This window comes from Heteronotia binoei, chromosome 21 (assembly GCF_032191835.1).
Source record: "Heteronotia binoei isolate CCM8104 ecotype False Entrance Well chromosome 21, APGP_CSIRO_Hbin_v1, whole genome shotgun sequence".
Taxonomy (NCBI): Eukaryota; Metazoa; Chordata; class Lepidosauria; order Squamata; family Gekkonidae; genus Heteronotia; species Heteronotia binoei.
Genome location: NC_083243.1, coordinates 163,488,592 through 163,516,568, shown reverse-complemented (window position 1 = coordinate 163,516,568; position 27,977 = coordinate 163,488,592). Strand labels below are relative to the sequence as shown.

The 27,977-nt window shown below is 41.6% G+C and overlaps 1 protein-coding gene across 2 annotated transcripts; it reads right to left on the bottom strand.

Moving 5' to 3' along the window:
- Window positions 1-373: 373 nt before the first annotated feature.
- Window positions 374-26,890, bottom strand: GAL (galanin and GMAP prepropeptide). 2 transcript variants are annotated; one of them, XM_060262159.1, is made up of 6 exons: window positions 26,805-26,890; window positions 26,045-26,099; window positions 22,874-22,939; window positions 22,252-22,332; window positions 12,392-12,469; window positions 374-652 (listed from the first exon to the last, which is right to left on the bottom strand). In XM_060262159.1, the coding sequence occupies exons 1-6, from the start codon at window positions 26,883-26,885 to the stop codon at window positions 591-593; spliced, it is 423 nt and encodes a 140-aa protein (XP_060118142.1). In that variant the 5' UTR covers window positions 26,886-26,890; the 3' UTR covers window positions 374-590. The 2 variants fall into 2 exon arrangements, with proteins under 2 accessions (XP_060118142.1, XP_060118143.1); XM_060262160.1 differs by lacking the exon at window positions 22,874-22,939.
- Between the last annotated feature and the right edge of the window lie 1,087 nt (window positions 26,891-27,977).

Genomic DNA, 27,977 nt, shown 5'->3' with positions numbered 1-27,977 from the left:
TATGGCTGACCCAAGGCCATTACAGCAGCTACAAGTGGAGGTGTGGAGAATCAAACCCGGTTCTCCCAGATAAGTCTGTGCGCTTAACCACTACACAAAACTAGCTCTCTGCATTTTCTTTGCAGCTTTGCAAGCCCAAAATTGCTTCCTGTTTCAGCCTGCAAAGACAAGGAAGATTATCAGAAGTAAATTACACACAAGACAAAAGAAATCACAAGAGGTTCCTTTTTGGCCATGATAGACTTGACTGAGCTCCCCAGTCATCACTGCTAACCCTTGAAATGGAAATGATTTCTAAAAGAGACAGAAATCCTTGTCTATTCAACCTTTACAGAAGCGCCAAAGTATTATAGGAAAAATGAAACAAGATGCCACTGCTAATTGTTTTTTATTTTGTAATTTATCCAAAGTCAAATATTTCTCAAGGAAAAGATTTACATTATGACATCACAGGAAAAAGAAAAGACAAATAGAGGTTTATCATGGATAATCATGTAGAAGATCAATGTAAACAATAGACAACATTTTATTTTGTTCAAAACTCCAGTTAGATATCTTAATCTAGAATAGCATATAAATACATTCTCTTTTCAAGATTGATTTGTTTCTTCTGAAGAAACTGTTGTAGATATATTGTCAAGAGCACCGTTTTCTGCAAAATAAATGAAATTATTTTAAAATGTGTATGATATATGCATCAAAAAAAAGAAGGGGAGAAAGAGTGCTTAGCCTTAAACCTGGACCCACCCACACACATGGATGTGTGTAGCACCCACACACATCCATGTTTAAAGTGGTAAAGGAAGATTTTTTAAAAAACACATACAAAATATAAAATACATACAAAACAAATGTGTATGATATATGCATCAAAAAAGAAGGGGAGAAAGAGTGCTTAGTTTTAAACCTGGACCCACCCACACACATCCATGTGTGTAGCACCCACACACATCCATGTTCAAAGTGGTAAAGGAAGATTTTTTTAAAAACATATACAATGTATATTTCCCTTGATTGAGTGATCATAATGAAATCTGGAATGTATGTTCTCTGTCATAACTTTCTCCAAAAGCAAATGCAAACTCTCTCCCCCCCCCTCCCCATTTTTTTGAAGAACAGGATACAAAAGGCAGGCAGGGAGGGAACTGTTGTTGGAGAATTATTTGCCAGCTGCATTTTATCTCCTGCCTGATTGCAGGCTAAGCCTTTGGTCATGAGCTGAACACCAAGAGTTCTTGACCTTTGGATTAGCCAGTGGCTCAAAGCCTCTGTTTTCAAATGAGCCAAACACTGAATTCAGGGCAGGCTTAAGAATGGAATGTAGTTTGTGATTTTCTTTACTAGTTTATTTATATTGTGTCTCTCCTTTACAGCTGTAAGCCATTTTGGGTCCCTTCAAGGAGACTTCCCACCAGAATATTTAAGTAAATGCATTTCAATATAATATCTATAGGAAGGGCTCTTATGCTTTATAGAAATGTTGCTTTTGCATAGCAGAGATATAATTTAATATTTTGCTAATCCTTCCCCCATGCTGATATTCTTACAGCCTATGTGATGGATCTGTCCAAGGTACTGAACGGCATGTCCTGGTTTATAGGTCTCCAAGGAACGAATGGTTGGCTGATGTCAGTAGGGTTAACAGGCCTCCTGGTGGGAGGAGGGGATCCTCTGTTCCACTCTCTCGTGTCCTACCACTGCCTGGAACAGCAGCAGGAGAAAATCACTTCCAGGGGAAACCTGGATGTTACATCATACCCCTCTAGGTATTGCCAGAAGCTTACAATAGAGTTTATGGTGATTCCTAGAAAGGTGTGATGTAACTTCTGGGTTTCCCCCAGAAGTGATGCCATGCCATCACTGATTGCTCCCCATGTCCCCACCCCTGTTCTCTTCCTGGTTGCCATGCCAAGCCTGGCCACCATATCACTGCGGGAAACAGGATTCTGGATTTGGTGGACCACTGATCTGATCCAGCTCTTCTTATGCTTTTACAGATTATATATTACTTACCATAGTTTCAATTTTTTTAATAATTGTGCTGTAATAAATCCATATTATTATTGGGAGACTTAATAAATTGAATTACTCAAAGCTTGCTGCTCCTCAACAGTAAATACCTCTCATGATTTTGTATGGAGCTGACCTCTGTGTCTGTATGTCTCTAATTCTACACTGGAAAAAAAAAGTATGCTGCAGAATTGGCTGGCTTTGAATCAAAGGCTGTTTCATTGCCAACAGTACTATCATAATGCCTGCAATTACAGAGCTTGCCTTTCATCTCAACATCATTATTCCCTCCTAGCACAAACAATTTCTATATAGCACACTTTTCAGGAGACAATTTCACATAGCCTAAAATTTTGGGATGATACAAGAACCAATTTATTTCATCAGTAATTTTTTGAAATAATTAAGAAGCCATTTAGAACTGGGAAATTTCCTTCTTTGATTCTTTGTATTAAAAATTTCAAGCAAAATGTTGAGATCATGCTAAATGTGAAGGGAAATTTAGCACTATCAGAGATGGTAATTAAACATGTTGCTTTTCAGCTTCAACAGAATAGTAATGATTTCAATCAGACTTTGCCACTAGGATGGAACTACTCCAGAAATAAACAATGTGACAATTTAACAATTGCAGCTTAAAATGAAAAAAAAAAATTATTCTTGTCTCAACCCATCCCCCACAGGTTGTGGGAAATGTGTGGAGAATGGCATAAGGTTTTCTGTTCCCAGCTTGCCTTCAGCAGGGGCTGACTTATCCATTAGGCTCAGTAGGAATAGTTCCTAGAGTCCACAACGCTTTTAGAGGCCCACAAAAATATTTTAATTTCATTTAACATCAGAGGGGAATAAACTTTTAGTGTTGAAGTAAATATTTTATTTTTTTCTCACATCAGAAAAAAATGAAATGTTTAGAGCCCATGAAAATCTATTAAATTCTCCTGAAAACAGAAAAAATAAAATGCTGAAGTTGTTAAAGTTATATCAAAAATAATTTTTAATATTGATATTATTATGGCAGGAGGGGCCCACAAAGGCAAAAGTGCCTAGGCCCACCAAAGTCCTAATGCAGCTCTGCCTTCAGCTACAAGCACATTCTTGAAGTTAAAAGGCAGGAATTAAATATTTTACACCACATATTTACTGATGTAAAATATTTAATTCCTGCCTTTTAACTTCAAGAAGTAGCCTTAAAAGACATCTGTCTCACTGGGAAGGGCATTGCATAGAGGGGATACCACTACAAAGAAGTCCAAGTCACCACATGCCTATTGCATGCCTATCTATTTACCTACAAGGAGCTCAGAGCAGTGTATATGTTTCTCCTCTTCTCCATTTTATCCTCACTTTGTGAGGCAGGTTAAGCAAAGATAAATTTGTGTGGCAGTAGCTTTGTTACATAGTGGAGCTGTGAACTCAGGTTTCTCACTTACAGAGTTCATCAGCACAACATTGTGCTAGTTCTCAAAGGCAGGAGCTTCCAGCACGTGGGCCTCAAGAGAAAATTTTAATGAATGGCCAGTTTCATATGGGTATCCACATCCTAGGCACTTAGTTTTGTACTCAGAAATAAACTGGAAGCCAGTGAAGAACTGATTCCCCCTGCCCCTCACACACACCATCAGTCATACTGCATGCATTTGCATTTATTTATACTCTGCTTTCCTCCCCAGTTGGGACTCAAAGTAGCTGAGAACATGATCTCCCCCTACTCCATTTTCTCACCATAACAACCCTCTTAGGTAGGTTAGTGGGCCCAAGGTCACCCAGTGAGTTTCCATGGTAGAAATGGGGAATCAGACTTGGGTCTCCCAGGATCCTAGACCCAAACCCAAACTCTGTCCACTGTGCCATGCCAGCTCTCTGCAAACTACTGAGCCCTGGAATGAATTTGTCTAATAGGAAACTGTCTGGCTCCAGAGAGATAATGAAACAGCACAATGGGAAATCTCAGGGCTTTTTTGAGCAGAAATGCACAGGAACGCAGTTCCGGTTGGCTTAGCATCAGGGGGTGTGGCCTAATATGAAAATGAGTTCCTGCTGTATTTTTCTACCAAAAAGCCCTATGTGAAACAATGGTGATTTCAGGGGGTGTGGCCTAATATACAGGTGAGTTCCTGCTGGGCTTGTTCTACAAACAAAAAAACCTGAGGAATCTCTAGATATGAAAAAATGACAATAAATTAATGAAAAAGGGAGGGTCCTCAAAAATAACCTGATGATAATTAAATATACTCCAGAAGGTATAGAATACTGAGGACAACACATGTTTATTAACACGGGGAAAGGAAGAAAAGAAAACATGCACAAGTCCCTGTGAACCTAGTTGGGCAAGATATGTGGTCATTCAGAATTGTTCACCTCCATGATTCCTCATGGACCTTTAGTTTTTGTTTATTATATTTGTTACACATTATATTTGTGTCTCTCTCCATTAAACATAAGCAGGGGTAGCATGCTGTACTAGTGAGGACCAAGGTGTTTATTACTCTAGAGGGTGGAAGCCTATACATGTACTGAGGTGCACAAACCCTTCATAGCATTCTTTCTCTGCTCTGTCATTCATGAAGCATAGTTAAGATTACCATGCTTGTCTTGAGAAACCCTTGAGTGGTAAAAATTCAATGCATAGGGAGAAACCCAGCAGTAAGAATTTCAAGTAATTATTAAGTCCAATGTCAGTTTAGTTCTCAGTTAATAACACTCATATCTAAAGCTCTGATTATCCAAATGCTCTTGGTATCCCATCTGGGCTCATTTGATCTCAAATCTTCAGTTGACATTTTTCTCTAAGACTTTACATGTCAGATTCAAGTACAAGTCATTTTGTTTACTGACTCAGCCGGGATATGCAAACTGCGCAGCTCCCTTTTTCAAAGTAAACATCTACACATGTTCATTTTGTTTCCAAGACCTAATTTAAACATGATTCAGAAGGTGCAGAAGAACTTACCTGTACAACTTCGCATGTGCCCAGCACCTTACTTCAACTGGGCTGTGAAGAGGCTATGTGCTTATTTATTTGTTTGTTTGTTTATTGCCCTTCTCTGAATTTACTGAGCTCAGGGCAAGTTAACAACAAAGTATATGATTTAAAATCTGAAGTTAAAATAGCTAAAATAATATTGGAATGGTGCCAGATAAACACACAGTGGGCATCACTGTCTCACAATAAGAGGAAAAACAGAGCAGGGGGAGGGAGTGCCACGTAAGATGGTACCCATCACTGTCCTGAACAAGAAGTCTGGTGGAACATCTCTGCCTTACACACCCTGCAGAACTGCATAAGGTCCTGCAGAGTCCTGATGTTGCCTGGCAGAGAGCTCTATAGAACAGCCAGACATCTTTAGGGCTAGAGATCACCAGTAAGTTGTTCTCAGCAGAGCATAAAGCTTTTCAGTGGCTATACTGGAGAAGATGGTCCTGTAGGTACATGGGTCTCAGACTGCTCATGTCAGTACCAAAACCTTGAACCTGACCCAGCACTTCACTGGGAACCAATGCAACTGGTGCAGCACAGGGGCTGACTGTGCAGACTCGGAGGCAGACGCTTGTTTCTTCGCTCCTAAAAACACGAAGTTGTTTTCAGTCTTCTAACTTTTATCTTGCCTTGATAGAAGGAATTGTTTTTAAATAGTCTTATCACCTCACTTTTAATTTTTGGTGCAGTTGTTTCGTCTTTCTTAAGCTCTGGCTGTTTAATCAGTTAATAAGCTTCTGCTTTCGCTTTCTGACTCAGAAGCTGCTGCAGCTAACGAACTACAGCTGATGTTTTATAAAGTTTTACAAAGTCTTACGTTGTCCCTCAAAGACAGGCTTTTTTAGAGTCTCTTCATTTGAACTGTGAATCTAACTGAAGGTTGAAATGAAGTCAACTCCTGCAAAGCAACATGGTGGAGTGCAGTTGGCTACAGCGTTGGCTCTGACAAATTTGGCTTTTAAAGACATTTCATGATATTCTTAGCAGACGTTTTGGCTTTTATCTGTAAGTCTTAAGACATTAGTTGTCTGGTATTTGTTTTATTTACATTTTTTTTCAGAACAGTGCCAATTGCCATCCAACAGAACCCTCTTAATGGTATTGGGCAAGCGGCCAAGAGAAGTGGAGGAGGAATCTGCTTCTTTGCCAGTTTGCAAACAGTTTAGGATAGAGGACTTTTTTACCTTAAACAACAAGTCCAAATCTGTTCTGCTGTCATTTGCTATTAAAACATCAAATCGCTTCTCCCCTCTAGAATACGAGTTAGAGCCAGCAGAAAAGGAGGAACTGACTAATGAACTGACTAATGAGTCTGACCACGAAGATGTCGTAGACTCTCAACTCCAGCCTGGGGTGGGGGCTTTATAGGTGCAGCAGAGACAGCATGAGTTACAAATATGCTGTGATAATGAAGAAAGATCCATGTCTTCTGACGAGCTCACCCCAATTACCCTGATTGCAAGCACAGCGGAATGTATCTTTAAAAAGTTAAAGGGATTAGAAGATCAAATTCTTGACCTTTATTTGGAAATAAAGAGACTATCAGTGTCAATGGATAAAGTTCACTTAGCCCAGCTGGATGATACCTCTGTTGGAGCTTTAGCCCCTTTAAAGCGGTGTCCGTCTGCAACACAGGATGTGGATCCCCGGAGCTCCTTTACGGAATCTGAGGTCAGCGTAGGCCATGGAAGGAATGTGCAACAATTGGTTCTACAGCCCAATAAGGTATGCGTCACAGTTTGTCCTTATGGTGGGAAGACCCCATGCTGGAGAAGTAAACTTTTAGTTAAATCTCATCTCTGTGAACTTCCTCATTCGAACTATCACAAAATTGACTTGATTACTATCGAATCTCTTAATGATCAGTCTCAAATGCAGAGGATTCTGCTTACCTTTCAATCCCCCAACATTCCTTCACTAATTTTGAGGTGAAAAAATTACTTGTGGTCGAAGGGAGTTTTCCCTGTGCGATCCTTTATTAACTCTCAGACTAATGCTCTGCTGCCTAACCTGTCCACAAGGGACAGTACGCGAAGTAACCCTCATCTTTTGAAGAAGGCATCAACTTCAGCAGCAAAATATAAGGCTTCGATGTGTTTTAAGGTATCCAGAGCATGCTCTGGTCAGTTCCAATCAAACCCTGAGTTGGATAATGAGTCATCATTGCAGCCCTCTATGGATGTGATGCATAGTCCCCTTAATGTTTCAATAAAAGATGACCTTCTGCAGTCATTTGGGAGCCTTCCAGCAAAAGAACAACAGGCGATTCTCGTAAGACTTGAATGTACTAAGCGGCCGCTGCAAAGGTCTTTAGAGCCGGGGAAATCAGTTCTTTCAATCAACCTGGATCCTGCAGGCAACCCCTTGTCCTCCATCGGCTGACTTAATTGATCTGACTATGGAAGCCTCTCTAACTGGCTCAAGGGCACCCCAACATAATTGCTGTATTTTCACTGATGACGCCAGGGTGCTAGAAAGGATATCCATTATTGATTGATTACCAGCTAGGGAAGCCACAAGGAATATCCATATTGTCTCCTGGAACATAGCTGGGTGGAAGAGTAAAGTAAATTGCTCAGATTTTTTGGACTTTTTGAAATCCTTTGATTGTGTTTTCCTTCAGGAAACATGGGTAGAAGACAGTTTTAGACTGATGGATTTTAAAGTTTTTAATCTCCCTGCTTATAGAACTCATTCTTAAGGTCGCAGTAAAGCAGGCCTGGCTGCTTTGGTGAAATCCAACTTACCATTTAAGGTGGTCCTCTTGGATCCTTGCCTGCCATTTGCCCAGGCTTTATTGCTGTCCTCTCCAGCACTGACTCTAATCATGATTAATGTTTATTTAGCCCCTTCTAGTGGAGAGCTGGAGTTTGATGCTGTCTGGGAGAAATTTTCTGATTATGTGATTTCTTTGTCTAGGAAATTCCATATTGCTCATCTCATGATTTTTGGTGATTTTAATGCTCGGATAGGCAGTAATAATCAGAAATGGATCTCTCATTTTGACTTTGAAGTGATTGAATCCCTTCCACTACAATTATGTTTGCCCCATTGTTCTAAAGATACTTCAACCAATAAGGCGGGTCTTAGATTAATTGAATTCTGCATAGCACACAATGCTATAATATTTAATGGTCTCTCCAAATTTCCAGCTGCAACTGATTTTACTTTTTTTTCCACATGGGGTTGCAGTGTGATAGATTTTTGTTTGGGTTCACCCAACCTTCTGTCATCTATTGATAACTTTAACATTGGTTCATGTACGGAAAGTGACCACTTGCCCCTAATTCTATCTTTAAGATTGGATCTGGAGGTTAATATGGTATCATCTTCCCAATCTGTAAAGGCCTCTGAGAATGTTCTAAAAAAAATCAAATGGTGCCCGTCCCTAGAAAGGGGGTTTTCTTCCCTCTGTGACTCTGAAGCACTGTGCAGATTAAGGGATTCAATCATAAATTCCAATTCAGATGATACAATCCTTTTAGGATTCTCATTATTAATTGATTACTGTAGTGCTAAAGCTAAACCTGTGATCTTGTCTAGGTCCAGTTTCTCTACCTGGTTCAATACAGACTGTTTAGCTTGGAAACAAGAACTGAGAGCACTATTTAAAGAGGCCTGTCACTCCAAAGACCCAACAAAAATTAAGGCCTATATTGCTTGTAAGACAGCCTACCTGGAGCTTATTACATCCAAAAAGAAAGTTTTCTTTCAGAATAAATGGGACCAACTTTACTTTTCAATAAAATCTAATGATAATAAGGCTTTCTGGAGAGTCATTTCGGGTAATCTAAAAAACAATTCTGTTACTGACCCAAATATTTCTGCTCAAACATGGGTTGATTACTTCTCTAACATTTTTGCAGCTCCATGTGTATCCCCTCCTATCATAGCAAACCCCATAGTTACTGATATGCTGATCTGGCCTCTAGAGGAAATCAGTGATTTATTGAAGGATTTAAAGGCGGGTAAAGCACCAGGCCCTGATGGCCTTCCCGCTGAGGTATTCTCAAAGTTTGCTGATTGGTGGCTCTTACCCCTTGCAAGATTGTTTTCTTTCACTGATCTGCATGGCTCCATCCCAGACTCTTGGCTTGATTCTATAATTATCCACATTCACCAAAAGGGGGGATTGGAGTTACCAGAAAATTTCCGCCTCATTAGTTTGTTATCTATAGTGGACAAATTGTATGCCAAACATTTAGAACTCTGATTAACTGACTGCATGCACCTAGGCAACATCATAGATCCTGAACAAATTGGCTTCTCCAAAGGCAAATCTGCTATGGACCATTGCTGCACTCTGGCCTTCCTTGCTGAAAAATATATGCATACCGGGACAAAAAAAATATATGCTGGTTTCATCGACTTGAAGGGTGCATTTGATTCAAGAGATAGAGCCCAACTATGGATTAAGCTAGGTTACCTGGGAATGGACCCTCGTCTGCTGTTTCTCTTGAGGAAACTTCATTCTAATACTTTTTGCCAAGTGAAATTTTCTTCTAGTAATGACGACTAGCAAAATCCCAGTGTTAAAGGGGGTTAAACAAGGTTGCATGCTGGCCCAGCATCTTTTTAATTTATTTTAACTGACCTGGTACAATTTTTGAACCCTATTAATGGTCATCTGCCTAAACTAGCAGGCCGAGCAGTCCCCTTATTACTTTATGCCAATGATACTTACCATCCTCTCTTGCACAAATGTGGGCCTGCAAAGGTATTTGAATGCCTTCTATGACTACTGTAATTGTAATTCATTCTTTATAAATTATGCCAAATCTAAAGTAGTTGTCATTTCAAATTGCTGGTGCCCACAGAGATGGTTTACAACAACTGAGCAAACAAATTTTTTTAAATATTTGGGAATCACTTTTAATCACAAGTTAAGCTGGGTTTCACATCGTAACAACACCGTCAACTTGGCTAAATGTTCGTTTGCTCAAATCAAACAGGGTTTTTTTGCAAGGGGCAACCAATTAGTTCCGGCAGCAATTAAGGTGTTTAAAGCTAAAACGCTAGCCCAAATTCTCTATGGTATCCCTATATGGATCTCAGCATTTACCTGGAAAGTGGAGGGCATTCAAGCCTCATTCTTTAGACAAATTCTTGGTATGCCAAAATGTGTGTCCTACTTTGCTCTCTGCTCTGAAGTGGGTCAGTTTTTGGTGGAGACAAAAGCCTGGATTGCAGTGTTTAAATTCTGGCTCAAAATTCACTTTAGAACAGATCCTAACAGCCTTCTTGATTGTATGAAAAGAGACCCATATATTTCATCCTGGTCAGCAGTTCTTATGTCCAAACTTAACCAGTTGGGGTTAGAGGTTGATGATTTTTTTACTTCTGATGAGTCATATCTTCAGATGTATTAAATTGAAAAGAGACCCATATATTTCATCCTGGTCAGCAGTTCTTAGGTCCAAACTTAACCAGTTGGGGTTAGAGGTTGATGATTTTTTTACTTCTGATGAGTCATATCTTCAGATGTATTAAAGACTGTTGAGACTGTTGGAGCTGGAGGAAACGAAACTACATTCAACAGACCCTTATATTTGCTCCCCAGCTTCCTTAGGTCTTTATGCTTTCTGCGGCAAAATGCCCCATTATCTATCATACTTAACCATTCCAAGTCATCACAGGGCATTTATGTTGGCTAGACTAAATGCGTTTCCTTCCAAAGTTTTACAAGGGAGATATCATCAAGTCCCTTTAGGAGACAGACTCTGTTCTTGTGGAGCAAATATTCCCGACTCAATTCAGCATATATTGCTTGATTGTTCCTTTTATCATAATCTCCGTAAAGATTTATTTTGCAAGCTTTCTTTCTCCCCAGATTTGTCTATTCTGCCACCCTGTTATTATTTATTGAACAATTCTGAGAGGGAGGTTAGTGAGGCTGTGGCAACATTTTTGGCTGACATCCTTAAATTTAAATCTGACCATGTATGAATGCATCTGTAAACTCAGTTTCATTTTGATTTTATATCCAATGTTTAAATGTTTATATTCTATGTATTTTCATTTGCAACTGCTATGCCATTAAAGGTTTGGTATGGTATGGTGCCGCACAGGTTGAATATGTGCAGCCCATGGTGTTCCCATCAGGACTCATGCCACTGCATTCTTCATAACTGGTCTCAAGGGCAGGTCAGCATAAAGCAAGTTACAGTAATCCAGTCTGGAGGTGACCATTTCATGGATTACTGTGGCTAGATCAGGGCAAGACAGGAAAGGGGCCAGTTGCCATGCCATGCTATAGATACCCATACCCATGCTATGGATATTTTGCACTGGTAGCAACTGAAGTCCCAGTTTAAATACAGAAGTGGATGTGTGCACAGTGACATAGGCAAGTTCTTTTATCACATCAGCATCATCAGGCCCTTGACTTAAAGGATCTATAGTACTTTCCCCCTCCTTCTATAGTATTTTTTTTTTAGCCTATAAGGCACATCATAGCACTTCATAACTTTCTCCTTTTTGAAAAGAGGAGTGCAGCCAAGGCAGTGCTTGCTGATTTCCAAATATTTGAAGCAATAGAACTTATAGCACTAATGTGACAAGATCAGCAAACTAAAGCATGGATTAGGTGATGACGGACATTGAGTAAAATAGCTCACTGTGTTTGAGAAAGGGTACTTTTAACCTTTTCAAGACGTATTTTCACCTTTAACCAGACCCATCTGTTAGACTCCTAGATTTGAAATCTATAGTGCTTATTCTCTTGGGCCATGCATTATCACCAGTGCTTACAGCTGGCAGCTAGATGATGAAGGTATAAGGCTTCCACAAGAGGAACATGAAGCAAAGCTTTATTGTATCAGTGCTGGCTAGTCCTGGTCTTAGCATCACAGTTGGGGTCTCTTTTTTGGTAAGCAATTCTGAAGCAGAGGCATAGCTTTCAAGAGACAATTATTTCTCAGCTACCCACCTTTTTTGAGTGCTATGATTAGTTTCAATTGACTCTAGAGACCTATACATGTTTCCAGATCACTCCAGGTTCTCTCCAACCTACTCCTGTTCTTTGTTGCATGGCTCCTCAACCATACTCCATGTTCTCAGTTCCAGCCTCCCAATGCTTGGAAGATTAATATGCTTGGGAGGACAGCCTGAACATTTGTCCTAGCATCATCTCTGATTTTGCCTGGTCTGACTTCAACAATTGGCTCACGGTGAAGTTTGCCTGCGATGAATTCCTGTTAGTGACTGTTGCTTACATCGTCTGTAACTTAATATTGCCATTTTGAAACTTCTGAAAATTAAGTTCATAGTTATGTGTAACACTGAAATTTAAGTGCTAAATTATAAAATATTCCAGAAATCTACATAGGCCAAATTAAGAATCTGATTTAATTAAGGATTGAATAATAAGATATTCAACATTACTAATAAAGTTATACTACTAACCTTTAAGATGTAAGTAGGTCAAAAATTCAATTACTGTACGCACAACATTGTCATCGATCTGTGGTCTTCCAAAAGCACCTGGAAAATATTAATCAGGAATTACTGTATCTTCTGTTTATGAAATGGAATTCAGGTTGGAGGGACAAGACCAACTCATAGAATCATAGAGTTGGAAGGGACCTCCAGGGTCATCTGGTTCAACCCCCTGGACAATACAGGAAACTCACAAATACCTCCCCCTAAATTCACAGGATCTTCATTGCTGTCAGATGACCATCTAGCCTCTGTTTAAAAACTTTAAAAGAAGGAGAGCCCACCACCTCCCTAGGAAGCCCATTCCACTGAGGAACCGCTCTCAGGAAGTTCTTCCTAATGTTAAGCCGGAAACTCTTTTGATTTAATTTCAACCCATTGGTTCTGGTCCTACCTTCTGGGGCCACAGAAAACAATTCCACACCATCCTCTATATGACAGCCCTTCAAGTACTTGAAGATGGTGATCATATCACCCCTCAGCTGCCTCCTCTCCAGGCTAAACATGCCCAGCTCTTTCAACCTTTCCTCATTGGACTTGGTCTCCAGGCCCCTCACAATCTTCATCGCCCTCCTCTGGACCTGTTCTAGCTTGTCTATATCCTTCTTAAAATGTGCTGCCCAAAACTGAATACAATACTCAGGAGAGGTCTTACCAGAGCAGAATAAAGCAATACCATCACTTCATGTGATCTGGACACTATACTTCTGTTGATATAGCCCAAAATTGCATTCGCCTTTTTAGCCACCAGATCACACTGTTAACTCATGTTTGGCGTATGATCCACTAAGACCCCTTTATCCTTTTCACGCATACTTTTGCTAAGACAAGTCTTCCCCATCCTATAACCATGCATTGGATTTTTCCTACCTAAATGCAGAACTTTACATTTATCCCTGTTAAAATTCATTGTATTGGTTTTAGCCAGTATTCCAGCCTGTCAACAATATTTAACAATATATCTTAAGATGTAAGGATATTTTTTTTAAAAAAAGGAAACAGTGCAATCATAAACTTACACTATTCTAAGCCTACTGAGTTTAATAGAATGGTATAACTCTGCTTAAGTCTGTATTATAGATCAGATAAAGCATATTTAAGAGTCTAGTTATGATCGGTCACTATTACCAACACAATAGCGTTGACCATTTTGATTTATTTCTGCAGCAGTGGAGCCTCTTTTCAAAACCAGATCAGTTGCCTTAAAAAAAAAAAAAGCACACACAACCTTTAAGATGACTTAGTGCAGCCTAAATATGCTCACTAATCTTCAGGAACCTCAAAATGCTGTGGACAAAAATTGGAATTGATTTGCATATTAGGCCACACACCTCTGACACCAAGCCAGTCGGAATTGCGTTCCTGTGTGTTCCTGCTCAAAAAAAGCCCTGCTGAGGACAGTTGATCATCAGTTTAATTTTTATTAAAAGCAGAAACCTGTGTGGTGGCTGATCCTGTTTGAGCCTCTCAAGAGCTCTTAAACTATCAGGGGGGACATTCATCTCCACAAACCCAGTTCAGCCCCCTCCCCACCCACAGCTATCTTTTAAGGGCATTGGCCTTTTAGCAGCTAAAGGAGTTTGGGGAGAAGGGGATTTATTAGGATTGGAGGAGTTGCCTGTCTTATTATCTTAATTAGTTGCACCCCCTATGACTTTTCTGCAGCAAAAAGGGCAGAGACCTCAGCCATTTAAAGTATCCTGGTTCATGCCTCATGGTCAACTACCACCCAGTTTTCCATGCAACATAAGGAGCAAAACTTAACATCTCCTTCTTGCACTGTTTATTATTATTATTTATTGAAACATTTTATGCCCTGCCTTTCCTCAACTTACAGTAATAGTTTTAAAGCATTTCCAATTAAAACAGCAAACCCTAGCTCTCTCACTCATGTTTTCAGATTAAGATGGGCATTTTCTTGCTCACTTGTCTCTGAACCTCTGCTATCAGTGCTGTAGCATGCAACAAAGCACTCTTAAGCAGACCGCTGGAGTTAAGGCTCAGTGGGCCAGAAATAGTTGGAAACATTTTTTATCACTAACTTTCCCATCAGCTCCTCATGGGCATCCAGCTTTTCCTGAATTTAAGCTATTTTCAGTTATATAAATTGTTTTACTTAAACATACAGTAAACAGTTGTTCAGTCATTTTCCTATAGTCCTGAATATTGTTTCTCTTCTGTAATCTTCCTTGTCTCTGGTACCCAAACTATACAAATATAGTCATCACATCATCATCATTTTAATTTACTCCATTTAGAGCTCACCTTTCTTGAGACACAAGGTAGATTATAAAATATTCATTATATGATGGAAGCTCCAGCAGCATGGAAGTAAAGCCATCTGCAGGTTCACCATGTAGGCTGAGGATATTGTTACCATGTTCCTCTGTCTCCTTGCATTGCTAGACAGCTGTAACATCCTTGGAATTAGTCTAGATAGTATAGATGATCAGCCTTCTAGTTAAAGCCACTTCATCCAAAGCTATTAAAACCTACTATGGTGAACATTTCTGTTAAATCTACCATGGCAAAGATTTCTCCACAAAAAATAGACTTGAGAGGTATATCATAGCACAGGGGTATCAAACATGCGGCCGGGGGCTGAATCAGGCCCCCGGAGGGCTGCTATCAGGCCTTCAAGCAACTGGCTGTCATCTGTTTCCTTCTCCCTCTCTCTTGCTTCCTTCAGCATCTCAGTTTGCTTTGCCAGGCTTGCTCAATCCCACAGGAGCTACACAGCAAAACCTCTATTTTCTCCTTTGGCTGAAGCTCCTCCCTTGGGGGGGGAAGGGGAGGAGGGACAGCTTGCTTTGCCAGGCTCTACCAATCGCACAGCAAGCTACTAAGCCAAGCCTCTCTTCCTTCTATTGGCTGAGGCTCCTCCCCCTCCTCATCCCCTGGGGAAGGAAGGAAAGAGCCAGAGCTTCCTTTGCCCAGTTCCGTGGATCCCATGGGAGAAATATAAAGAAAGCACGTTTATGACCAAAGAGTGCTAACGTTTTAAGCATGATTTAAATTTTTAATTGTCTTTGTGTCCTTTATAAAGTTTCTATCTCTGCTATCTAATCTTAAATAGGCACACACATGGCCTGGTCGGTCATGGCCTAGCCCAACATGGCCCGTCCTCTCAAGGTTTCATTTATGCCATATTCGGCCATCATAACAAATGAGTTTGACACCATTGTTATAGCTTTTACAGTTTCATTTGACCTAAATGCAAAATGTGCTTCTGAATAGAGGGACTGCTCCAGAGTTCTAAAACCTTTGCAAAACTCCAGTCATTCAGCTGTTAATTGTACAGCTTCATGATAACAGAACTGGATATTGTGTACAAAGATCGACATCCTGAGAATCTCAGCTTTCATTATTAAATCAGCTTCCTAGTCAAAAGAAGGATGAGTGTGCTCAGTTAATTTGTGTAACATAATATATATGACAGAGGTCTGAGAGGAGCAGAACAGAGCAGAGCAGCTCTCATAGTTCTCATAGCTGAGACAGCTGGAGAAGTTGCTGAGAATTTCTGAGTTTTGAAAGACTTCATTCTGAGGTTTGTGGGGCTGCCTAAAATTCTGAGGTGTGATAGTTGGGGAACTGCTGTTTGTTTGGTCTTTGTTTGCTCTTTGTTTGGTTGAGTGGGCTAAAGGAGAAAGAGATTGAGAGTGATTGCTGCTGATTGCTGAGGAGTGCCTCTGCTCCACCCTCTTTGCATTTTAAGCTGCACCTTGCCAAAGAGCCAAAGGCTCTTCACCTGGGGGTTCCCTAAGGACCAGGAACCCAGATCCCTGACTTCCTTGTTCTCCCAATAAGGTAAGTTGACCCTCCAGAAGGGGAGCCACTTAAACAAACAGCATTTAAAGAGGACTGTATATTTTAATATATATATATATATATATCATGAAGATAGAATGCCAGCAGGAGGTTGGGGGCTTTCCAGTGTTTTGCACTGAGTGTGACATGTATGACTATCTGCCTAAAGGACAGAAGTCTTGGGTGTGTGCTCGATGCAAGGAGCTCCTGGTCCTCAGGGAACGAGTTCATACCCTTGAGGCCGAGGTGACTGCCCTGGAGAAGCAGAGACGGTCAATTAGGCACTTGGGGAAGAATCTCAGGGGCGTATTAGATGAGCCCCGCTCTGAACGTAGCAGCCCTGTTGCTGCCAGAGAGCGTGAGGGTCGAGAGGGAACAGGGCACCGTGCTGAGGATAAGGGGAATGCGCCCTCAGAAGGGACCTCTTCTTCGGTTGGTAAGCAGGAATCCTTTCGTGCCAAGGAACCATCCCTGGGCAGGGGGAGAAGGGGGGTTTTGGTAGTTGGTGATTCGATCCTTAGGCAAGTAGATAGCTGGGTGGCAAAACCGCATACTGACCGTATGGTGACTTGCCTGCCTGGTGCGAAGGTAGCGGACATTACGCATGTAGTAGATAGGCTGATAGACAGTGCTGGGGAGGAGCCTGTGGTCGTGGTGCATGTTGGCACCAATGATGTGGGGAAATACAGTCGTGAGGTCCTGGAGGAAAAATTTAGTCTGCTAAGCGGGAGACTTAAGGCCAGGACCTCCAAGGTAGCCTTCTCAGAAGTGCTGCCTGTTCCACATGCAGGGCAGGAGAGACAGGCACAAATTAGAAGTCTCAATGTGTGGATGAGACGATGGTGTAAGGAGGAAGGGTTTAAGTTTGTTAGGCACTGGGATCATTTCTGGAACAAGTGGGAGCTGTACAAAAGAGACGGTCTCGACTTGTCCCCAGATGGAACCAGGCTGCTGGCGCTTAAAATCAAAAAGGTGGCAGAGCAGTTTTTAAACTAAATCTTGGGGGAAAGCCGACAGGAGATGAAATGTCCCTGGTTCGGGAGGACTCGTCTCAAAGAGATGAAGGGTTGGCTGCTATTTTTCTACCAGGTAATGGACCAGAGTTGTCCACTGTGATGGTGACAAACAGTATGGACTGTCTGCCAGAGTCTCAAGGTGGCAGGAGGAAGGTGACGAGCCTAGCTTGCCTGGGAAATTATAGATGTTTGTATGCAAATGCTAGAAGTGTTCGAAGTAAAATTGGTGAGTTGGAATGTTTAGTGTTGGGAGAAAACATAGACATTGTGGGAATTTCAGAAACTTGGTGGAATGAGGAGAATCAGTGGGACACGGTGATTCCTGGATATAAATTATATTGGAAGGATAGGGAGGGAAGGGTTGGAGGTGGGGTGGCTCTGTATGTCAGAGAGGATATACAGTCCAGTAAGACTGAGGTCAGAGAATTAGATTCACTTTTAGAAATGCTTTGGGTTGAAATAGAGGGCCCAAAAGGAAATTTAACTATGGGAGTTTGTTATCGCCCACCAAATCAAAAGAGAGAGGACGATTATAATATGATGGAAGGCTTAAAGATAGTGACTAAACGTAAAAACTGTGTCGTAATAGGTGATTTTAACTACCTGCAGATTGATTGGGTAAATATGTGTTCTGGTCGAGAGAAAGAGATTGAGTTTCTTGATGCTCTCAATGACTGTGCTATGGAGCAGATGGTCTCAGAACCTACCAGGGGTGGGGCGATCCTGGATTTTGTCCTAAGTAATGCCCAAGACTTGGTGAGAGATGTAAAAGTGATTCCACCGCTTGGGAGCAGTGACCATAATGTTATTGATTTCACCGTTTGTATAAATAGGGAGTTGCCCAAAAAGACTGCCACAACCACGTTTAACTTTAAAAGGGGTAAATACACTGAGATGAGGAGGCATGTGAGGAGGAAACTGAAAGGAAAGGTAAATATGGTCAAAACCCTTGGGGAAGCTTGGAGACTATTTAAAACTATAATCCTAGAAGCTCAGATAAAATACATACCACAAGTTAGGAAAGGCACAAACAGGCATAAGAAAAGGCCTGCATGGTTAACAAACAAAGTAATGGAAGCTGTAAAAGGTAAGAAGGACTCCTTTAAGCGGTGGAAAACCAGTCCAAGTGAGATTAGTAAAAGGGAACACAGGCTGTGGCAAATCAAATGCAAGACTGTGATCAGGCAGGCAAAAAGGGACTATGAGGAGCATATTGCAAAAAACATAAAGACGAACAATAAAAAATTCTTCAAATATATTAGAAGCAGGAAACCAGCCAGGGAGGCAGTGGGGCCCTTGGATGACCATGGGGTAAAAGGATTACTGAAGGAGGATAGGGAATTGGCTGAGAAGCTGAATGCATTTTTTGCCTCCGTCTTCACTGTGGAAGATGAGAACTTTTTGCCCACCCCAGAACCACTAATTTTGGAAGGGGTGTTGAAAGACCTAAGTCAGATTGAGGTGACAAAAGAGGAGGTCCTACAACTGATAGAAAAATTAAAAACTAATGTCACCGGGTCCAGATGGCATACATCCGAGAGTTCTGAAAGAACTCAAAGTTGACCTTGTGGATCTTCTAACAAAAATCTGTAATCTTTCATTGAAATCTGCCTCCGTTCCTGAGGACTGGAAGGTAGCAAATGTCACCCCCATCTTTAAAAAGGGTTCCAGAGGAGATCCGGGAAATTACAGGCCAGTCAGTCTGACTTCAATACAGGGAAAGTTGATAGAAAGCATTTTCAAGGACAGAATGAGTAGGCACATTGATGAACACGGGTTATTGAGGAAGACTCAGCATGGGTTCTGTAAGGGAAGATCTTGCCTCACTAACATTTCTTTGAAGGGGTGAACAAACATGTGGACAAAGGAGACCCGATAGATGTTGTTTACCTTGACTTCCAGAAAGCTTTTGATAAAGTTCCTCATCAAAGGCTCCTTAGAAAGCTTGAGAGTCATGGAGTAAAAGGACAGGTCCTCTTGTGGATCAAAAACTGGTTGAGTAATAGGAAGCAGAGAGTGAGTATAAATGGGCAGTCTTCGCAGTGGAGGACGGTAAGCAGTGGGTTCCGCAGGGCTCGGTACTGGGTCCCATGCTCTTTAACTTGTTCATAAATGATTTAGAGTTGGGAGTGAGCAGTGAAGTGGCCAAGTTTGCAGATGACACTAAATTGTTCAGGGTGATGAGAACCAGAGAGGATTGTGAGGAATTCCAAAGGGATCTGTTGAGGCTGGGTGAGTGGGCATCAACATGGCAGATGCGGTTCAATGTGGCCAAGTGCAAAGTAATGCACATTGGGTCCAAGAATCCCAGCTACAAATACAAGTTGATGGGGTGTGAACTGGCAGAGACTGACCAAGAGAGAGATCTTGGGGTCGTGGTAGATAACTCACTGAAAATGTCAAGACAGTGTGCTTTTGCAATAAAAAAGGCCAACGCCATGCTGGGAATTATTAGGAAGGGAACTGAAAACAAATCAGCCAGTATCATAATGCCCCTGTATAAATTGATGGTGCGGTCTCATTTGGAGTACTGTGTGCAGTTCTGGTCGCCACACCTCAAAAAGGATATTATAGTATTGGAGAAAGTCCAGAAAAGGGCAACTAGAATGATTAAAGGGCTGGAACACTTTCCCTATGAAGAAAGGTTGAAACTCTTGGGACTCTTTAGCTTGGAGAAACATCGACTGCGGGGTGACATGATAGAGGTTTACAAGATAATGCATGGAATGGAGAAAGTAGAGAAAGAAGTACTTTTTTCCCTTTCTCACAATACAAGAACTCGTGGACATTCGATGAAATTGCTGAGCAGACAGGTTAAAACGGATAAAAGGAAGTACTTCTTCACCCAAAGGGTGATTAACATGTGGAATTCACTGCCACAGGAGGTGGTGGCGGCCACAAGCATAGCCACCTTCAAGAGGGGTTTAGATAAAAATATGGAGCAGAGGTCCATCAGTGGCTATTAGCCACAGTGTGTGTGTGTGTGTGTGTGTGTGTGTGTGTGTGTATATAAAATTTGTTGCCACTGTGTGACACAGTGTGTTGGACTGGATGGGCCATTGGCCTGATCTAACATGGCTTCTCTTATGTTCTTATATTTAACTCATATATAAACCCGATTTCAGGAGTCATACATAGTATCTCAAGTGCTCCAAAGAGAAAGGTCAATGGACTTTTAATTGTAGGCCAAGCCTGTGCATACAGTTGTACTTTGAACACCTCCCCACACAAAATTCTTCAGCAACAAGCCCAGTATCATCACTAACCTGCATTCTGCCACCCATATAACTTATGCAAAATGATACAACTTTGCATAAAATGAATTGTGTGGATTTTATTCTACTTCTGCTAATTGGTAAAGGGGGTTATGATGCCCAAGAAATATGACTTTTGGCAATATTTTTCACTCCTGTCACCAGTTTCTGATATTCTACCAGGAACAGATTCTCAGTTAAACCATTCTAATATGATGGGAGATAATAGTAGATGAAAAATACCTGAAATACCCATCAGTGGCTGAATATGTTTTAACAGGTGGTTTAGTTTTCTATTGTCCACCCACTCCTCATATGAAACGCTTCACAATTTATGGGTTAAACTGGAAATTGTATTTATAAAAAAGCTGATCTGCACCATTACGTACATCTCAAAGCACAGGTTGCATTGAGCTTGAAAAGCAAGCTTCCTAAAAGGGTAAAACCACCCCAGCTCAGAGCTTCTAGACCCTACCCATCATGGCCCACATGCCAGTGCCTAGAGGGGATGAGAGACCATACCCCTGCCCATGACTGCAAAGCCTTGAGGCTGGTCATATACTCCCCCAACCCCAAAGAGGCCCCCAACCAGGCCTCTTGGACTGCAAGCCTCTAGGTAGCCCAACTCAGGAAACACCCCCCCACCGACATCACTGATATCTCAGGATGCTAGCAAGCTCAAAATCCCTTCAACTCATGCTTTTCCTGCTATCCCAGTTAGGGCCTAACCAGTGATAACAGGCTTGTTTATGCCTCACTCCCTCTGACCATGTGGAACAGGCAAAAAAAGCCCCCTCCCTCATGGCCAATTTGAGTGAGGCCCCAAAAATTCCTGCTCATCCCCATAACTGGTGACTAGCTAATCCCACATGGCCTTAACAAGAGGGTGGGCAGCTGGGGAGCTCTCACTGGACCAGAATGGTCAGAGGATGGCGGCCGTGGTTATAAAATGTTACGAAGTATTATAACATTTTATAACAAGGCACAGTATTAATCTACCAAAGAAATGGTGATTGTGTATACTGCATTAGTTATGCAAGTAAAATCTGAGGCTTTGGAGAACTGTGGCCAATCAAAGTAGCCCTTAATAGACCAGTAGTCTGGCACAGGATAAAATAAAGGCAGCCTTGTGTGGATCATTTATTGAAATATTATATCTTTCTAATGGCTCGAGACAGCTTACAAATAATGCTATAGAACATAAAGCTAAAAGAAAACCACAAATAAGACCTGGGGATAAATAGCTCACAGCACCTCCTAATTTTTTTTTAACAGACAGTGCCCCTCTCACCTCAGGAAGCCTGTTCCATAGAGTAGGAGCTACAGGAGAAAAGACATAGACTCTTGTTCATGTCAGGCAGACTAATTTAAGAAGGGAACATTCAGTAGGTAGTAGCCTGCAGATTACTGTTAATATCCAAGGACATATGGGAAGAGATGGTCTTTTTGATATGTAAGTCATGCAAATGATTTTTAACATGTCCACTGGGAAAGAGGTTTGCAGCTATCAAGAAAAGTCTGAGAATGGTCCCTGAGAGAGAGAGGAGGTAAAGTAGGCTATACAATCCACTACAAGATGCCCATCCTTGCTGTCAGGTGATGAGAAAGATAGGAAACTCACCAAAAGTCTCCATTTGGTGATACGAGAAGAAGCCTTACTTTAGAAAGGTGCCAGACATTGTTTGCTGGGTTGATGTTCAGCTAGCTATTCTTGAAAAACACATATGAAGGAAGGAGGTAATTCCATTACCTGCTTTTATATTTTCTTCAGGCTGTAGGTCACGTTTACCAGCTAGACCATGCTTGTCATTAAAAATTCTGTCTATTGCATCTGTTGAAAAGATGAGATACAGGATTATAATAATGCAGTGTGTTAGAAGATTCATAAATATCATTATACTTGTTAAACACCATTTTAATTTTTGAACACAAATGTAGCAGACATATTGTAATGGAAGGATGCAAGATTAATGAATGAAAAGATGAAGTTCACTTCACATCATTTGTCAGACAGCAACACTGGCACACGATTAGCAACACCAGCACAATATTACACATTGCAGTGGTGCAGCTGTTCGGTGATGAGGTTCCAATCACCTATGCGTTGGCTCAGCCAATAGTGGAACTGAGCCATCACTGCTGAATTTTAGAAAGCACCTTCTTTAGAATATAGCCCTTCTGTGTTCATTCTTGAAAAGCCTTGGCTAAAACAGGTGAGCATAATAGGGTGCACAAAGTACACAGCCCATTGGTGTCAAGTTTAGAAAATGTGGTTTCACTGTTCTTCTTCTGGATTTTAAGAATAACCGGTCAGTTGCTTTGACAGTAAACTGCAGTTAGTTTACATGAATAACCTCCAAAAGCCATCTTACATTCCCCGGGTGGAGCTTCTCTCCCCCTTGCACTGGGCATATCCTTGAGCAGCTGTTCAATACGACCTGAAATAGATGATGGCTATTACCCAACCTTAGAGAAAATGGAACTTGGTAAGCAGATCTCCTCTGTACAGCATGTGGAATTGTCTGTCCACAGTCTTTTTTGTCACTGTTCATTTGAAGCCAACAAATAGAACACAACACATGTATCTGGCATTGTCTCCCTTAAGGTTTATTTTTCCTAAGTACTTTAAAGACTCATACCCCATTATGACCTTTACATTCCAAGCCCACCCCACCCCACCCCACCCGCACAGTAAACTCAATTGTAACCAAACTGCTGAGCAATTGTGAATATGTGCAGGAAACGGATTGTATGTGAGACATACACCCTGACAAGTTTTGGGAGTTTGTTTTGATTTGTTTTTGTTAAATGCAACTTAGATGAAATTGAAGCACAGTGAAGTATGTGTGAAACATTATAGTTGATATTTTCCTTTATATTAATAGCTACAAATTTAAACATCATATTTTGTTTCCCAGAAGCAGCCTCTGTATAATATATTATTGTCCGGGAGCAATTCCTACCCTACTCCCATCCACGTGTTTCAGATTACATGTGACTAGTGCAAAAAAAAAAAAAAAAGTATGTACGTTGTGACTATTTTTTATGATTACTTTTTATAGTTGCTCATAATAAAGGTAATGATAATTAATAATCTTACAACACACTTTTCTTTCTTTCCTTTCCTTTCTTCCTGTTCCTCCTTCACTTTAGAGGATGCAAAACTTGTTGCGGTATCAGGGCAGCACTTGTAGAACAGCAAAAAAGGGAGGGGACTTTTGTCATATAAAAACACTCTAAAACAGCACACCTAAAAGTTGTACTGTGGTTTCACACAGGCCTCTGCCTTACTAGAGTGATGGCCAGGCCACCATGAGGTTCTTCATTATTTATTTCAGAAATACTAATGGAAAAAAGATGCACCACAAATGCAACAATGCTTTACAAGGATGACATATTCTAATCAAGAACTAGTAATATTCTGACATGCAAAGTCTCATGGTCTCACAACTGGAGCGTTCACACACACTAAATAATGTGCTTTGCAACTGGATTTTTACTGTGTAAGAATAACAAAATCCATTTGCAACCAGTTGCCATGTGAATGCACCCAGTGTGTACTTTATTTTAATGTTCTTTAGGAGGCATCCTTAGAGTACCACCTTGAGGAAAATTTCAATGGGCTTCTCCTTCCCTATAAACAGCACCCTCAGCTGTCACAGCTGCAACCTCAGGGAGGGGGAAGAAAGGGAATTTTAAGTAACTTCCTGAAATGTCATGTATACCAGTGCTGCATATGCTAATTTTTTAAAAAGAAAACCAAAGATTGACAAAGTGTCCAGCTACAGCTTCAAAGAAGAGATGTTGGACCTCCATGTCAATTTACCTCATGTAGTAAATCTATAATTTCAAATCCAAGAATTAGAAGCAGAAGGAAGGCAGCTTTGAACAGGCAATTGTGGAGGTATAGCCATGTAATAAAGAGGAACAGAGTTCAACACTCTTGCCAAATATATTACAAACCTCATCTTCGAAGCAGATGAGGCAACATCATTTCATACAGAAAAGGACTGTACTACAATTGTTGTGGAAACTCTAAAAATGGCTACAAATCAAAACTTTAAATGCCTAGGTTTGTGCAGAGAGGGGAGAAAAAGTGTGCAATGGTTTGTGAGAAATAACTTCAGTAGTGAGTACTAGTTCTGATATATATAATCCACATGTAGATGACAGGGGAAGGCAATGGCAAACCACCCCATAAAAAGTCTGCCATGAAAACGTCATGATGTGACATCACCCCAGAGTCAGAAATGACTGGTGCTTGCACAGGGGACTACCTTTACCATATATTGTATACAGGCTTAATTTTGCCTATATCCAAGAGCAGGCTTGTGTGTGAATGTTGTTGTGAATCCTGACCCTTGGCCATCACTTTGCCCTCTCCCCTATGTGCTGTCACTAGTTGCGGGCAATCTGAAATAGGTCATCTGTTGTACTCAATCACAGGAAGAAAAAGGAAGGAAAGTAGAAACCAGAAAGATACTTTTTCAAAAATGATGTTCTCACTATTTAAAAAATAAATTGAATCCAACAAACATGCCAGTGTGTACATTTATTACATTTGTAAAACAGCATTGCTTTAGAACAGTAATATGAACTTTTGACATCAAACTGGTAAGATAACAGTGCCATCCTAAGCTCCATAATAAACAAGAGTAGGATTCTGAGTAGGCCTGTTTAGGATGGCACTGTAATTGTCATTCAAAATGTTCCAGTGAACAGGGCCGGCTCTCCCACTAGGCAAACTAGGTGGTTGCCTAGGGTGCCGAGAGGCAAGGGGTGGCAAATTGGGCTCTTGCCTCCCCCTCTGGTACCCCAGGCAAGCGCTTAGCTTGCCTCCCTCACCCCTCCCCGCTGCTGCCACGCTAGCCCCTTCTGGGCCTCCACCACCCGCCCACCCTCCCGGCACAGCATCCCCCCTGCCCCCCCCAGGCGCTCCGCTCTTCTGCCTGCTGCCGCTCCACTCACTCGCTCCCTTCCCCCTGCTCGCTGGCTAAAAAAAAGCTTAGCCGACTTCGCAGCTTGTGCCTGCATGTTTTGTCTCTTAACAAAAGGTGCAGGTGCGGACTGCTCACCGGCTAAGCTTACTTTTAGCTGGCGAGCCCCGGGGGAAAGGAGTGAGCGGAGCACCACCGCTGCTTTTAGCAGTGGCGGGCAGGCGAGCGGAGTGCTGGGGGGGGGCAGGACAGGACACCACGCGAGGGGGCGGGGAGGAGGTGCGGAGCCGCGGGGGGGAGCTGTGGGGGGTGCCAGGCAGCAAGTCTGCCTAGGGCGCCTCAGGGTGTCGGGCCAGCCCTGCCAGTGAAGGAAGTTAAAACAAACAAGTCAGTGTGGTAATTGAGTGAAATAATTGAGTGATTTGCAGTACAATTCTGTTACATTAATTAGACTGGCGTGATTCTGCACAGGATTGCATCATTAGTATCTTTCTAGATAGGGAAGAGAGCTAGCATGCAAAGTTATATTTATAGTATGCAATGAGCCCTGCTATCTTCATGATACTCTTTCTATAGATTCAAATAATATAAAACATTTGGACTCACGTGGGCCAAGCAGGTAACCGGCACTATTCATAGTCCAGCCCCTTTTTTCTTTAGCCTTATGGAAGGGAAAATAGCAAGATTATTTGGAGCTCATATTACAAAATGTTTCATTTAAAAGACAAAGATGATCTGTAAGAGGTTGGTCATATGTTCTGTAAAATAAAACTCCCACTCTTAAACCTGTGAATGCAAAGCACATAAATGTTGTTATATTTAATTTGGATAATCTGCTGGAATTTTCTGAGCATAAATTGTGGACAGTATCTGGCATAATTTAAATAAATTATATGTGGTTTTTAATCATTTGACTTTTCTAAATATGTGAAATAGATTCTAATAAGTCTTGGTTTATAATTGATACACAGTACATTGATTCCTTATTTATAGATAAGAATACTCAGGACTTGCATCTGACACTAAATAGCAAGAAACAAGAGTGCAGAATAAATAGCAAACACTATATTCATCTAATTAATAAACCCCTCAAACAGTGCTTCCTTCTGAATGTCTCTGCTTCCCTCAGAGGTATTCAATCTTCAAGTTCAAATATTTGCAAATATTCTTGAAGGGGTTCCCCCTACATTCACGTCCCCCTACATTACGTTCTTAAGAAACAAGTATTTGCCTTTGTTTTAGAGCTGCCCGGGCTTATATTTAAAACGTGAATCTGAAACTGACAAATAGGGCTAAGGCAGAGGCAGAACACCTGCTTAACCTTCCTCAGTAGGAACTCGCGCCGAAGTCTGAAAACTATACTTACGGACAAAACCAGCCCGAAGGTCTCTGAGAGGGCAGCACAGAAGATTAAGGAAACGAACAGGAGCCCAGCGCACCTGTGCATCTGAAAGGAGACCAAGACGCACGTCATCCCCTTGCTTTGGAGAGGAAGCCTCTCAGCCGTGGATTTAGAGAGCCCTCCTTCCCTCACCTCCAGAAAGAGAGAGAGAGAAAGAGAGAGAGAGAGAGAGAGAGAGAAGAACGAACACGGTCGGTAGCAACGATCAGCTCTTGGGAGCGAGTGGGACGCAGAGACTGAGATCAATGTCTCAAGCTCTTTCCCCCAGTCGCCGGCGATGACTGTGTTTACGCTAATGGTTTGAAAGAGCTCCTGGCCGTGGAAATGAACACACCAAAAGTTGCAGCCAGATGAGACTGTGCAGCCAGTACCTTGGCAAGGGATGTCTGTCTGATATTCAATGAGGTCGGACAGGGAAGCGTTCCTCAGGCTGTCTCGGAGCTGGCTGATCTCCCTCTGGGAATCGTCACTGCATGTCTGGGGGCAGCAGCTGCCTGTGGAAATGTGTGTTGGGGGTGGGGGTGGGTGGTCAGTAGGTAGACGTTCCTTCTCAGCTATTTATGGGCTGCCGTCCAACCTCGCAGGAGCTGCTTATCTCTCCCCCGGGAAGAATCAAGAGCCGCCCACATCTCTTGGTCATTTCCCCTCGCCATGGCAGTGCATTAGGAAGGGCAAAAAATTACAGCAATTCAATTAGAGGCATTTGGAGGCAAGATGTAGGCTGTAGATGGATAACAGCCTGTCCAATTACCTTTCATTACGCCTGAGTTGGCTACCGTGGCTGAGCAGTGAAAAGAACTCTGTTCTAGGTAGACTGCCCTCCCTTCTATCTTTCTCCGGCAACTTCAGAAGTTCTTTGTTGTTGTTGGAGAAGCAGGCGGCTAAATTGAATAGAGTATCTCTTTAGAGGACCAGACACCACGTCCAACAAGATGGGAAAGGAGGTTTATTAGGCTCCTTAATAAGATTCACAGCGTCAATTATGAAATTTGTTATTGCCTTCAGGCAAAGACAGGATTTTCAGTTCCTTTTCTAAGAGACCCATCAATCTCCCATAAACCCAGATGATACAGAGTCCCTTTAAAATTCCTTTGAATCACTAGAGAAGCCGCTTACTTTTTGCATGGTGTCTATTAT